This window comes from Halyomorpha halys, unplaced genomic scaffold (genome assembly GCF_000696795.3).
Source record: "Halyomorpha halys isolate HHAL.00 unplaced genomic scaffold, Hhal_1.1 Scaffold146.1, whole genome shotgun sequence".
Taxonomy (NCBI): domain Eukaryota; kingdom Metazoa; phylum Arthropoda; class Insecta; order Hemiptera; family Pentatomidae; genus Halyomorpha; species Halyomorpha halys.
The window spans coordinates 1222200-1237299 of record NW_027110622.1 but is presented as its reverse complement, the minus strand read 5'-3'; the positions used below and the strand labels follow the sequence as shown (position 1 = coordinate 1237299).

Here is a 15100-nt window from a genome sequence, read left to right as displayed (position 1 = left end):
TTGAGTACAGTTATGGATTTGCGTGTGATTTGGGAAATATGGTTATTCCAGGAAAGGTGTTGATCAAAGGTGACACCAAGGTTTTTTATTGTAGGATAGAAGTGAATCGGTTGGTTGTTAAGGAATAGTAGAGGATAGTAAGGGAGGGTATGAAGGAGGCGCTTGGAACTGATAAGAATGGCCTTCGTTTTTTTGGCATTCAGCTTCAAATCATTGTTAGACACCCGTGCGTTAATGCTGTTAATATCTTCCTGTATCTTTTGGATGGCCTCAAGCATTTCGGAGGGATGGAAGGACAGATAGATTTGGAGATCGTCTGCGTATAGGTGGTACTATGCGTGGTGAATGGAGTCAGGAAGACCATTGATATAAATAGAGAAAAGGGTTGGTGAAAGTGAGGAGCCCTGAGGAAAACCTTGTGACAGAAGCTGGGGAGAGGAAAGAGGTTTGTTCGGATTGACGACTGTTTGGGAACGATGGGACAGGAAGGAGAGGAACCACTTTAGGACACTATTTGACATGGAAAGGTTTTGAAGTTTATTAAGGAGGATCTTATGGCTAACTGTGTGAAAAGCCTTAAAATTATTAAAATATTATATTAATATTAAAAAATATGTGAGTAGAGCGTTCAGTCCTACGCTACACCCTCCAGCTAGCCAAGGGGCCTACTCTCATTGTTATTGCTCTCGTCTTTAGCGGACCCCTAAAATGTTAATATACACTAGAGAAACAGGTAAACGGCCGAGGGGTAGACCGAAACGTAGATGGGAGGATTGCGTTAAAACTGATTTAGTAGAATTGGTTTTTGGAGGGGCGTCAATGGAAGGATGTATGTAGGGAGCGATTGGTGGTTTTGGCATCGAACCTTCGGATTCGCTAGACCTTTTCTGTTCTAATTATGGATTTTTTTTTAATCGCGATAAAAACAATAAGCCCACCAAGAAAATTTTTACTACACATATTTCTACTATGAATTAAATTAGTCTTGTCAGACTCAAATGATTTATACAATAGCTATTATGTATTTCTAATTCCAACAAAATATATTATTAACACTTTAATAGGAATTAGATTACCCGATATCGAATCAGAGTAAAAATTTCGATTTTCATGGTAATTACAATAACTTTCCCATAGATTAAGAAGATAAAAATGTCCTTTACACATGCGCACTTCTATTTAAAAACTAAACTGTTCTTGCCTGCTGATTTTCCTCAATAAACCCTCGAGTGTTTCGGAGTAACGAATTTTAGATTAACGAGATTACACTGTATATAGATTTAATATACAAAATATTAATAATATATATTAAAAAATATATTTAATTAATTAGAAGTTCAACTTACACGCCGAAGTTAGGGTGGGAATTAGAACGGAATAGTTATATTCATGGAAAAACTCTTAGGTTAACATTTTTAAATAATTTAATCAAAATGTTCCTGCAATAAAAAACAAATGAAGTTAAATAAAAACTTCATTTAAGGTTAAAATTAAAGCATAAATTATAATATTTTTTTTTAAATAAAAGTTTTAACTTATATTTTAAAAAAATCCGATTAACAGCCATTTCATTTAATTTTTAACTGATATTAAAAAAAAAAAAACCCAAGAAAAAAATAAGCTAAAATGTATGTATCATTAACTCAAAAAATTAAATTTTATGGCCCAGGAAACGAAGGAAAAGGATTCACATTTGAGGAATATAGCGAATATATGAAGATCGCGGAGTACTCACTTCTTTCTGAACGTTCAGGAGTACATAGTTAATTTATGAATGGATATATTCTTTACCATTTACACATATTCTTCAACATCTTAAGTTCTTTTTTCTTATGCTTTAATTTACCATCGTATTCACCATAGAAATATTAATCAAAACCCGTTGTTAACTTTAAAAAAAAAATCGAGCACTTTTTTTTTTCTCTATTGCTTTCGTAATTTTTTTTCGGAATAATAATCTAGGTAATAATTAATTTATATTAATTTCAAAATATAAATAAAATATTTTTTTTTTATTTCAAAACACTATTTACTGAACACAGTCATACTAAAATAAAAATAAATAAATAAAAAGAGTACAATAAAATAAATAAAATCTCTCTTAAAATATATTTAAACAGGCGGATAAAGAAAATGAACGTAATCAAACTATGTGCATGAAAAAATAAATAAAATAAAATAATCTCTAGTCAACCCTCACGTGTGAGGGGTAGAGCAGAGTTCTTTGAGATCCCAGCGCATCCCTTTCACCGCATCACTGGCAATGAGCTAGTGGAGGCTGAGCATGTGCGCTAAAGCAGCAAACTCTTTTTGAGAGGAGCATCTGACCATTGCCAGAACTCCAATTGTCTATTTTTATTTTACAAGTCTCTTGGCCACTGCCGTTTCAATGAGTTGGATTGTAGGGATGGGTGGAACTAGATAAGGATTGAAGATATAATATTAATATTATAAAGATTAATTTATATAATCCATATTAATATTATATATAGTATTATTATTATATATAGTATTATTATTATATTAGATGTTTTTTCAGTCGTATTTTCGATTTATGCTGTATAATTTTATATATCTATTTTATAAATTAAATCATTAGTTGTCTATCAAACAATAATTAAAAAAATTCATAGTTTTTGCTTATAAGAGGTTACAGCTCCTAATTTGCCCTATTAACTGGAAGTGTTACAAATAAATATTTCACTTTTATGTTTAATATTTTTGTTTGTTATTTTGTCACCAACCGATAATTACTAAAATCTGGTTGGACCAAATTTATAATAGTTTTCTGAATAAATTAATAAATCTTACATTTTTTTTTGTTCCAGATATAGATTCAGGTAACTTAATCCATTTACAACACAGCCCTTCCATTGTCGTAAGTAGAATTTTTTTTAATATACCTCCTATAATTTGACTAAAGTGATGGCACTGAAGGTAAATGAAGTTTGCTTTCACTTCCTTCATTTCAAGTTCAGAGTACAATACTTGTGCTGACGATGATCGTAAGCTCAGCTCGATGCTTCACCATTGTCCATTGTTAACTTGCGCTCTCGTATCGATTCATATGTTAATTCATCGATACTTCGATTAATCATCGTAGCAAGCTCTTCCTAAAGACCCTCTACGCCTTACGAAGCTCGTTTTGCATCCCATTCATGTAACTGACATATATGAATGATTTTATTGAAATACTGGGATGTATAAAAAATATTACCGCATATCAACGATAATTTTAACAATTTCTTTAATATAATTCAAAATTAATATTCAAGATATAATATTTTTGCACTTTCAGTTATGTATTTTTTTTTCCATTTCTTACGTCGGCCCAAGACTCCCGTTGGAGTCTTACACTGCCCCTGTTGTTGTATTCTAAAAGAATGGAGATGAGGATGTAAATTATTATTATTTATTTAATTTTATAAATCTAATTTGGATTCTTATATAAATTTGCACAACGCCTAAACAGTAGCCCTATCTAGATCTGCCAGCCCTTGGAGGAAAGCGCTATTGTTTTGGATGAGGGGATATTTAATCCTGTATTTGTCATATCTACTGCAATTTAGTGTAATATGTAATGAGTCCTCTCGCACTAAAACAAGATTTGCAGTATATATTCACATTTCATATTGGTTAGTCCAATTCAAAAACATGTTCATATGTAGTAGCTTAAAAATTATGTATTATTGATCAATTTTAGTTGGTGTTGAGTATATTAATCCAAGTTATACAATTTTTTAGCCTTGTGGTTTTGTCTGCAATAAATAAATTTCGAAGCTAAAATAGAAATTTGTACCCAGATCTACTAGGTTTTACAAGCATTAATAAAATTACAAAATTCAAATAAAATTGAAAATATTAACTATATATGTTCCTATATATGATTGCCTATGCTAATTATTTAATTAAATTTAATTTCTAACAACAGAATTATTTTCATTTGGAATCCAGCCGGTAGTGATGGAGATAACATTGATTTATTTTTTTTATCTAACTAGATAAATCTATTCCATCGGTATGAAGTAATTAAGAGGCATCCTCTAATAAGATAGTGGAACCGGTCGGTGCTGTTGGAGAAAACAAAAAACTGTTTGATATAGGAGTAGTGATGATAGCTACAGCTTTAATGTACTCGTTTCTTCCTTCCCTAGATGGGAGGAGAACGTCATCCAAATTTCTATTCTTTTCTTTTATTATATTAATTCTCCTGTTAATGCACTACATAACTAATAAGCTCTGATGAAGGACAAAAATCACAAACCTTATTTTTTTTTTAATCATTTATTTATTATTATTTACAACTGTAAAACATATATACAACAAGTAAATTTGCTGTAGGTGAGATAGTGACATGATACAAACATATAGAGAATACTCATTGATAGAACCCCAATAACATTTCTAGAGGAGAAGATCCCGAGGCCATCTTCTTTTCAGACGCCTAGGATGATTATTAGGTAATAAACCCAGGTTAGAAACAAGTGGATTTGAGTGTTTGAGAAGTTTTCCATGGAAGGAATGGTATTTGGTTTTGACCAAATCGGCAACATATGGGACATTGAGGTCCTGACGGATGACTTGATTTGTAACAAAGTAATGAGCATTAAGGATTTTACGAAGGATTTTGGACTGTAAGGATTGGATTCGGGAGGAATTTGATGGTTTAGTGGAGCCCCAAAGCTCAACTCCATATGTCCAGATAGGCCTTATAATAGTCATGTAGATCAGTCTTTTGTAATGGATTGGCAATTAAGACCGTTTGTCTAGTAAATGTTGTAATACTTGAAATCGACGAGCAGTTTCTTATCTTTTCAGTTTTGTATGAGGATTCCATGTCAGTCGTTTGTCGAGATGTAGTCCTAAATACGGATCTGTTCGACAGGAATGAGTGGGGTATTATTAAAGGATACTGTAGGGCAAGAGGTCATTGGTTTACGACGAAGGGTAAATGTGGTTTGGTGGGATTTATTGGAATTAATTAACCCTTTAATTTTTCTTCCACCATTCTTCAAGGGTGGTGGTGTGGAATTGGAGGGTTTGGGATACAAGGTAAGAATCATTGTTCACTGACAATAGACGGCATACGTGGTGAGGATAGTGTTAGGATGGATTGGGATGTCAGCTGTGAAAGCTGTATAAAGGATAGGACCAAGGATACTACCCTGAGGTACACCAGCAGACTGACGGAATAGGGATGAATAAGTGCCGTTGTAATTTACTTGAAATAATCTGTCTTAGAGATAAGAACGGATAATGAGGAAGTATGTAGGGGTTGGAATTTACGGATCTTGTATAGCAGTCCTGGGTGCCAAACTCGATCAAAAGCCCAATCACTAACGTAGGATTAGTTTTAAACAGACATTAGTAATTTATATGCAGTGTGAAAGTGAAAAAAAAATTGTGTAGAGTTTATTTTTGGGTCTGATTGTTTGGAATTTTCCAACTTCAGCAGGTTTTTTTGAAATTTTCTTTCGAAATTAGTGTACCGAGTACAAATAGATGGTGATACATAAAGCTTGTCGAATCATAAAGATATAGCAAGTCGTCATGATGGATTTACAGAGTACCGCATATAGTTAGGAATGGAATTTTTACGTGATAAAAAAATTCAAAATATCAAATTTCTTTTTTTATGACCCAATTCCTAGTCATTTCTGACGTACAGTGTGTAGGGGTGGTTTATCTAGAGGTAATTAATCTATTCTAACCATAGTGTGAGGGAGTCAAGATTTCATTTCGTGGGACCGCCACTGAAATAAAAGTCGACCCCCCAGGCCGGGTTCGAAATAGCACCGCTACAAATAACCGTTACATAAACATTTATACATAAATATGTTTTAAGGATACAGAAATATTTAATATAAAAATTTAGTATAAAATAAGAAAATTAAAATTAAAAAATCTCCATGTGCACAAATCATCGTGTACAATATTAAATTTTCTTAAAAGGTTTAAAAAATATATTAAATTAATATATTAAATTTAATTGTGATAGTTATTTTAGTTCGTCATTCTCATTATACATTTGCAAGTGGGTTGTAGCTTTAAGTTTTAAAAAAAAATTATTGAAAATTCCCTTTCTGATATCGATATTTTTTTTAAATATAAATCTATTTTATATCTTCATATATATATTCGTATAGCCTTATTATATTTTTTATCTTTTAGCTACAATGAAGCCGTGTAAAGTGGAACGAAACGTTAGTTATTAATAAAGGTTTTTTTTTCACTATTTTTGTACCTTTTCTATATACCTTTTTTTTTTATATACCTGCAATGTATGTAGTAGATAGTAAAAATTTAAATAAATAGTACTACACAACCTACAAATTCAACCATTGTTCAAGAATTTTAATTATAAACTTTTATTTAATTATTCAGACATATATATCTTCATGTTTGATATGTTAAATCAAAAATAAATTTCTAAAGTTAATTAACAACATTTGAAACAATGTATTTACACGGGATCGATACAATTTTAAAATATCTTAAAGAAGAGTTAATTATTGAATCCAAAGGTTCGAGAAATTCTTTAATCAATTAAAGCACAAATCTCTATCCGTTAGCATTCTTGAAGAATGTAAACTGAAGTCAAACATGGTGATGCTGTACAAGCACCCTTTAATTTTTCCCAGAAAGGTCGACTGAAAATTCACGTCAACTTGTACCAGCCAATCAAAATAATCTATTCACAGGATTGCGCATGCGCGAATTAGCCATTTTTTGGCAAATCTGTAAATGCACCTTGACAGTTATAGCAACCAGAAAACTAAAATATAAATAATTAAAAATTAAGTCAAATCTTCTCACTCTACTACGAGGCTTTGAAATATTTAATATCGTTTTCCCACAAGCCACTAATTTTGGACTAGGACACTCTTGCAAGAGAGGTATGATGACAGATGGATGAAATTTAACCTAAATTTATTGAACCTGTTTCGATAAGTTATTCCCAAACCGTTCCTTTGTAAGAGGAGATGAGCCAGTGTGAAGACCTTGGCCGACAGAGACTCTCACCTCCATCTACACCTACTAGCTCCTATCAAAACAAAAGTCCTCGATATGTGAGAAAGGTCAGGGCGTCATTTCGAGTTTTTGCTGATCCTGGAGACCAGTTGTCCTGTGTCCGTTGCAGGATTCCAAGTAAAAACTTAGTTTTGTGGATTTTGCCTTCTACTATCTTATTTGGGGTCCATTATTTTTTTCCGATTACAATAAAAACGTTTATTATAAACAACCACGGGGAACATTAGGGGTATTAATGATCTTTAGTTTAACATATTAAAGCTTGTTAGATGGTAAAAGTTACGTTAAATGGAGAAATATCTCCATCTTTTAACAATGTTAAAACGATATAACATTTAATATGGTTGAGAGTCTGCTAGTAGGTCTGTTAAATGGAGAATGACGTCACTCAACAGACCAGCTGAGCTCGTTGTCTATTTATTTGTTGTGTTAGGTTACTTACAATAAACTAAGAAATGTTAAAAAACACAAACAAAAGTGGACAAGTGCCATAAGGGAAATCAGAAGAGAAGAAGTGGTTGTTGCAAGAGTAAGAATAGGACATTCCAAATTAACACACCTCCACTTAATCACAAAAGAGGACCAACCTATATGCCAAACCAGTCAGTCCTTATTATCTATTAAGCATATAAGTGAAGAATGCTCATCATTTCGTCAACCCTTCGAAAATAATAAAATTCCTCGTACAAGAGAATTGGCCCTTAAAGACTCGGCAGAATCCATAGACAAAATAATAAAATTTCTGAAAGAAACTCAACTTTATACTAAAATATAATCCACCAATATCGACCAGTGTAAAAAGGAAATAGTCTACATTCAACTATCAAATGTCAAAGACAAGAAGATAAATAAAGTAAAAAGGGTTTAATAACCTAGATGTTGATCGCCTTGAATAAAAATCTAATATAATCTAGGTTACTTGCTCGTAGTTTTTTTTGTATTGTTTCGGATGTTTTTATAACTAATAAAGCAATGGATGACAATAATAATAATAATTATAATAATGTAATGGCCGTTGCCAACCAGCTTATCTTGATTCTGTCCCTCACAAGTCAGAAGATCAACAAGACACTCAGTAGCCAAACTTTCACACAACTTCCAATTTTCACTTAATTTAGGCATGATGTAATAAATTACTTTTTCCAAAACTTAGAAGTATAAAATAACATTAAGTTTTGGAAGGAAAGGTTATAAAACAAGTTGCTCAGAAAATCCGCTAGGAGCTCTTATCCTTTTAACATTTAACATGACTGTAAATAGGGCTGTTCACAATCCTAAACTTCTATATTCTACATTTAACACATCATGAATGCCCATATTGTATAGTCCATTACACACAGGTGTCTCTTATGAAGGAGTTAAAAAGAACACAAAATCTAAATTAAGCTGCGATATCTCGTTAGTCCTTTGTCTAGCCTTCTAAATTCTCCAGTTAACACATCCTTTTTCGATCCGAATATTTTACGTAATACTTTATTCTTAAAAACCTTAAGGCGCTGTTCTTCCCATAGTGCAAGAGGACACGTTTCGCATCCACGAAGAACAGCACGAAAGATATTAATTTTGTAAATTATAACTTTTAAATTTCTGAACAGAAGGCGCGATTTAAGCAATTTCAAAATTTAACAAAAACAAAGCAAGCATTTCCAGTCTATAACCTCGCTTTTATTTATTCATCAATTTGTTTTTTTCTAGTTACCATTGACTACCTCAATGATAATAGGGTTGTCAAAAAATTTAGTCTGCGGTACAATCATCAAAAGTTATTCGGAGTCCTTCAAAAACTGAGTCGTGCTAGAATGAAATGCTGACATTTAGGTTTGTTGATCATGCGAGAGCCGAGAGGTAGGTGTGGACTGGATGTGGTCAAATAAACAGGATTTATGGCCCGGGGATCTTTCTCGAGATAGAACAGCCTACGTCATTAAGATGTCTCAATTGATTTCAGTTGTTTTCTCTTTTCATTCATGAAGTTCTTGTAAACAAACAAAGTCGAGTTGAAAGAAGAATTGTTTATTTCAAACAATCATTCATTTCCCAATATATAAAGCATTGTGAACAATTTATTTATTAATTTAAAGAGAATTTTATAGTAAGCAATCCTTTATATTGTTGTCCTAGGATTCTGCTCATGCGCGATTTACGTTGAAACATTTCACCCCATTTTTATTACTTTAATGAAAACTATGTATAATTACTAGTCAAAATTGATCAGTCTTTTAGGTATAGGTAGGGGGAATAAAAAATGGTGGCTGTTTCAAGATTTAAAAAAAATTAATTTTTCATTTGGAGCTCTATCGTATTAACACTATAAAACTATACAGAACATCATTTAAAACAGATTAAATTTGTTAAAATATGAGCCCTATAGTCATACTTACGTTAAATATTTTCCGAGATATAGCTTTTTAAATTGCAATATTTCATAAAAAATGCACTGAAAAATCTGTAGTTAGTGAATTTATTTTAATAAATTTATATCTCAAAAATTATTCGATGTATAGATGTCTATTACCACTCAAATAAAAGCTAGTTTAATGTACTATAAAGTAGTTTCTAAAGTTTATCTTCATAGAAGTAGTAGTTTTCATGATATTCACAAAATGTTCATTTCTAGTTGTTTCAACAAAAATTATAATTTATGAAAAATGTATCTCACTACACGTATCTGCTAGCACTCAGATTAAAGCTGGTTAAATGTACAATTTAACTAATTTATTTTGTCGAATATTATGAAAACTACAATTCTATAAACTACTGTACAGTATATTAAAATAGCTTTAATTTGAGTGCTTATAGGCATGTGTACGTAGAGTAGTTTTTGAGATATAAATTTGTCAAAATAAATTCCCCCACTAATGATTTTTTAGTCCATTTTTTATGAAATGTTGGAATTTAAAAAGATATATCTTGGAAACTGTTGAACGTAAATAGCGCTATCCAATCTCATGTTTTAGGAAATTTATTCCACTTTAAATGATGCCTTTTTAGGTTTTCTAGTCTTGTTAGTACTTTTAATGATATGGAGCTCGGAATGAAAAATTAATTTGTAAGTAATGGCTTTACACCATTTTTTATTGCTCATGCCTATATTTGACAGACTCGTCAATTTTTACTAGTAATTATTCTTAGTTTTCATTAAATTAATCAAAAATTGGGGTGAAATAACTTCTTTTTTTCTACCCTTGGGCTCTTGTACTATCCCAGATCAGAAATAATCAGTGTCCGCCTGGCATCACATTTTTGTTAAAAATTAACGAATAACTGTTCGAATAATACACTCTTCGAATAAACGTTAGTTTAATAAATATTTTTTTAAATCAATTTACTTGATTTTGAAAACTGGCAGTTCATGGTGTTTTTTACCTGCAAATTGATGAATATGATGAAGAACACTTAGTATGATTATATAATTGTTTGTTAAGTTCATTTTATTTTTTCATCTTTCATCTGTTCATCTTCTCCATTACTGATTTTTCTAAAATCTTTGGCTTTCAAAATTTATTTTGAACCAAGTAAAATATTTCTTCACTTGTTAATTATTAATTTCTTATTATTATTTTTTTTTTATTCATGCGAAAGTTATTTGTTAATTTATTATTTAAGACCTCTCAGCCTGATTTACTAGTCAAAGTAGTTTTAGCGAAAATGATAAAAAGTTGAAAAATCAATAATATAAACTGGTACCTATTGTAAGTAAGTATATTTGAGTGATAAAGTTTCTATAGTGCCTCAGGTGTGCCTACTTTCATCAGATCGGTAATTTCAGTTTCCTATAGCATATCGTTTTTTAGCTATGCTGTTCACATGGAAATACACCTTTATGGGATTATTTGATCTCTTATTTTAAAAATAGTTTAATATACATATTTTCGTTGCAAACTCGGATACTAAATTTTGTACGATCTCAACAGATCCCTTACTATATATATTATCTATAGATATCTTTGAAAGTTAACAAAATTATAATTTATGATCATGTATTATTTTCTATCTTTTTTTTTTCATTTATTATTTTTTTTTTTAAATATAGTTAATCGTTCTTGCTTAGATATACTCCAATGCCATTGGTTCGATCTATACACCTGATACTTGGACTTCGTATGGGCTCCTTCTTCCTGTAACATAGGCTTCATTACTTCTTCATTGCTGTATCCTTAGTACTTCTTAAATACTTGAGAGAATAATAAGGAATCCTTTAAAAGTTGAATTGAAATTTAGTGGAAATAACTTTTAATGCGTTTAATTGCAGCCAAAGTGATTACAAAGCAATCGTAACGATACCTGTTGTAAGAAATAACCAACTATAAAGGATGAATCTCAAGTCCCATGAAATTTCATAAGTGAAATGCATAGAGTTATAATATTGTGCACTACCATTTATCCATATACTAAAGAGAATGGTTCGAGTCTGTATTCACAATAAGCTTTTGAAATACTGGACCGATTTACATGTCAGTTTTTTCGAAATTTTCTTTGTCGCCATATCACGCTTTAATACAACTGAAATCCCCGATTACTCCGGTAGAAAAAAGGTTATGAACAAAATTAAACATTTTCGGTGCGCAGCTCGAAAAGTATAACTTTTTTCGCGATTATTATATACCAATCGATTCGTCTATTTTTGAATTTTCGAAAAGAAATTTGCGATGATACGGCTTATTTAATTTTTATCCAACTAAAAAAAAAATAAATTGTACAATTTAGGCAGGTTCTCTATGAATTTGTTAATATTTAATTATAACTTTTTTTTAAATAATTTATTTATTGTTATTTACAACTGTATACAAATATATACAATAGGTAAATTTGCTGTAGGTGACATAGTGACATGATACAAACATGTGGAGAATCTACCCTTTGATAGAACTCCAATATCATTTCTAGAGGAGAAGATCTCGAGTTCATCTTCTTTTCAGACGCCTGGGAGCATTATTAGGTAATGAAGGAGAAGCCAGGTTAGAAACAAGTGGATTTGGGTGGTTGGGAAGTTTATCATGGAAGGAATGGTTTCTGGTTCTGGCCAAATCGGCAACATATGGGACATTGAGGTCCTGATGGATGACTTGATTTGTAACAAAGTAATGAGCATTAAGGATGTTTGACTGTAAGGATTCGGGAAAAGTTTGAAGGTTTAGTGGAGCCCCAAAGCTCAACTCCGTATGTCCGGATAGACCTTATAATAGTTATGTAGATCAGTATTTTGTAATGGATTGGGATTTTAGACAGTTTGTCTAGTAAGTGCTGTAATAATCAGAATCGACGAGCAGTTTCCTGTCTTTTCATTCTTGTATGGGGATTCCATGTAAGTCATTTGTCCAGATGTAGTCCTTAGTAACGGATCTGTTCGACAGGAATAAGTGGGGTATTATTAAAGGATACTGTAGGGCAAAAGGTCTTGGGTTTACGACGAAGGGTAAATGTGATTTGTTGGAATTTATTGGAATTAATTTTAATCCTCCAGTTTTGAATAACTTGAAATCTCAGAAAGTGTACATTTTTTTTTCCTGTTTATTATAGGACAATCGATTTGTCTCCTTCCGAAAAATAAGAAAAAAATATTGCTGACATCATTAAAGGATATTATATTCGCAATAAATTATAAAAACATGATATGGTTTAGTGTATAATAGGTTGAAATGTTTTTTTTTAGATAGTAAAAACACATAATATTCGTTTTTAACATCGTCGGAAACCCTAAAATTTTTCAAAGAGATTAAAAATTAGAAATATTTTAGCTTGATTTTTTTTTTTTTTTTTTATGGAGATCATTTTCACATAATCATTCATAATACCTCTTCATTTTATCCAGTTTTTAAAATACACTTTAGACGTGGAATGTCTGATTTTTTTAAGTAAATTTGCAAAATATAGATTAGACACTTAGAAGAGCAAAATATAAAGTTTTATTTATAATCTTTAAATTTCTTTCTTGAGACTGGCAATTTTTTACTAAATAATTAAAAAACACTATCCAAATTGTAGTCTCAAAACATTTATTTCATTTACACGTCCAACGTTTCGGCCAATTCGGCCATCTTCAGGGACAATCTTAATTTACTATGAGACATATCATTTAACTATTTTAAAAAAACTCCATACAGGCTATTCTGCCCAGGTCAAAACATTTATATCTAATATGTCAAAAATACATTAAAAATCACAGTCAAATTATTTCTCTTTTACCACTCTTTATAAGAGGTTATAATAAAAGTGTATAACGAGTGGTAAAAGAGAAATAATTTGACTGTGATTTTTAATGTATTTTTGACATATTAGATGTAAATGTTTTGACCTGGGCAGAATAGCCTGTATGGAGTTTTTTTTAAATAGTTAAATGATATGTCTCATAGTAAATTAAGATTGTCCCTGAAGATGGCCGAATTGGCCGAAACGTTGGACGTGTAAATGAAATAAATGTTTTGAGACTATAATTTGGATAGTGTTTTTTAATTATTTAGTAAAATAAAGTTTTATTTTATATCTCAGATTCTAATTTGTTAAATTAGACCCAATTTGTGCTGTTTGGTGCAGTTTATAGAGCTCTAAACCAATCGCGAGTTTGATTTAGATTGGTTGAGTCGTGTAGAAGTTATTTCTATTTTTCAGTTTTTTAGACACTACTTGCATGTCTTATATTATACATCTCTTCTTAACTACATGATTATATTTCATCTTTCACTGTTTTCAATCTACTACCATCTAATTCCACGATTATCAATAAATTTTTTTACTATTCAATTATCAGTTATCATTTTTTATCATTTATGATTCAATTCAATATACTGTATAACTCCAAATTTGTTTGTATACTATTCCTTTTCAATTTTATGTTTCTCTAAATATTGTTGATATCTCTTTTGTTGTATAGCCCTGATGAAGACCTGAAACTCAGGTCAAAACGTCGTTATAAAATAAATAAACATTGTTTTGTTTATTTATGTTGTTCTTTGCTGACCGCACCTCCCGACAAACTTATCCAATCATTAATCTTCAAATCGGTCAACTATCTACACCTCATTATTTCTATTTTTCTGATTTTTTCTTCCAAAATTCGTGTTTAAGGGTTTCTCGAGGTTCTTGAAATGAATATCAACTTTATTTTATTTTTATAAAATCTTTTACCTTTAATAATTTTGGCGATATGAACTTTTACTATATTGAAGCTGAGTGAACAAAATATAAAATCTATTCATATTTTATGTAGTATATATATGACAATATTATAAACAACGAAAATTGCCTAAAATAATAAGATACAATCAACTAAATCAGAGCAGTATTAACGATTATGCGGCGAAGTTAGCTGTTACCATTTATGTTACTATAGTTACCATCTTATCAATTTATATATATATTTATTGATATCAAAGTTTCAATAGTGTTCAACTAATGTATATACATCGTCAAATACAGCAATAGCGAAGCATTGCCAGGTCTGATAGTTCCGTAGTGTTTTGCATGAGACACCTTGCCCATAATGAGTAAATCATAAGTTATTATCGAGATATACGTTTTATGACTCAATATAATCTACTATTCCAATGGTCAAAAGTATATAATATATTAAATCTACTATTGTACAGTATTTTTTTTAACGATCATGAGTAGTTGTTATATAAATAACCTAGATAATTACAGTCGTGCGATATCTTTACTGATCAGTCTAAAATCCTCATGTCGGTTTTCTTAGACATTTGAAGAAAATTTAACGTGTTTCATTTTCAATGTGTAACATACAGATGCAATAACAGGACACACGTACAAGCTTATACAGGTCCTTGCTTACGCTTGATCAAAAAATCTGTCTGGCACTTCGATTATTCTTTTTTATAAGTTTTATTCTTTTTTATACTTCCTTTGGTCATTTTTTGAAGACATATGAAAATGATATTGATCATTTGTTGATGATTTAATTGAACATCAAAATCAAATAAACTAATTATTATTATCGGCTGCTGTGGAGAAGACAGTTAGGGACAGTAGTGCTAATGACGATTTTCAAACGATTTTTTAACATAACTTTGCTACTTCTACATAGTTCTACATCGTTTATACACTTTAAAAG

At 30.8% G+C, this 15100-nt stretch overlaps 1 protein-coding gene across 1 annotated transcript in view; it reads left to right on the top strand.

Annotated features, from left to right (window-relative positions):
- LOC106678541 (thyrotroph embryonic factor) overlaps positions 1 to 15100 on the top strand; it is a 680455-nt gene that overhangs the window by 247247 nt on the left and 418108 nt on the right. Inside the window, exon 3 of the mRNA XM_067048773.1 lies at positions 2829 to 2840. Coding sequence (XP_066904874.1) covers positions 2829 to 2840 — 12 coding nt within the window. The remainder of the gene's footprint in view (positions 1 to 2828; positions 2841 to 15100) is intronic.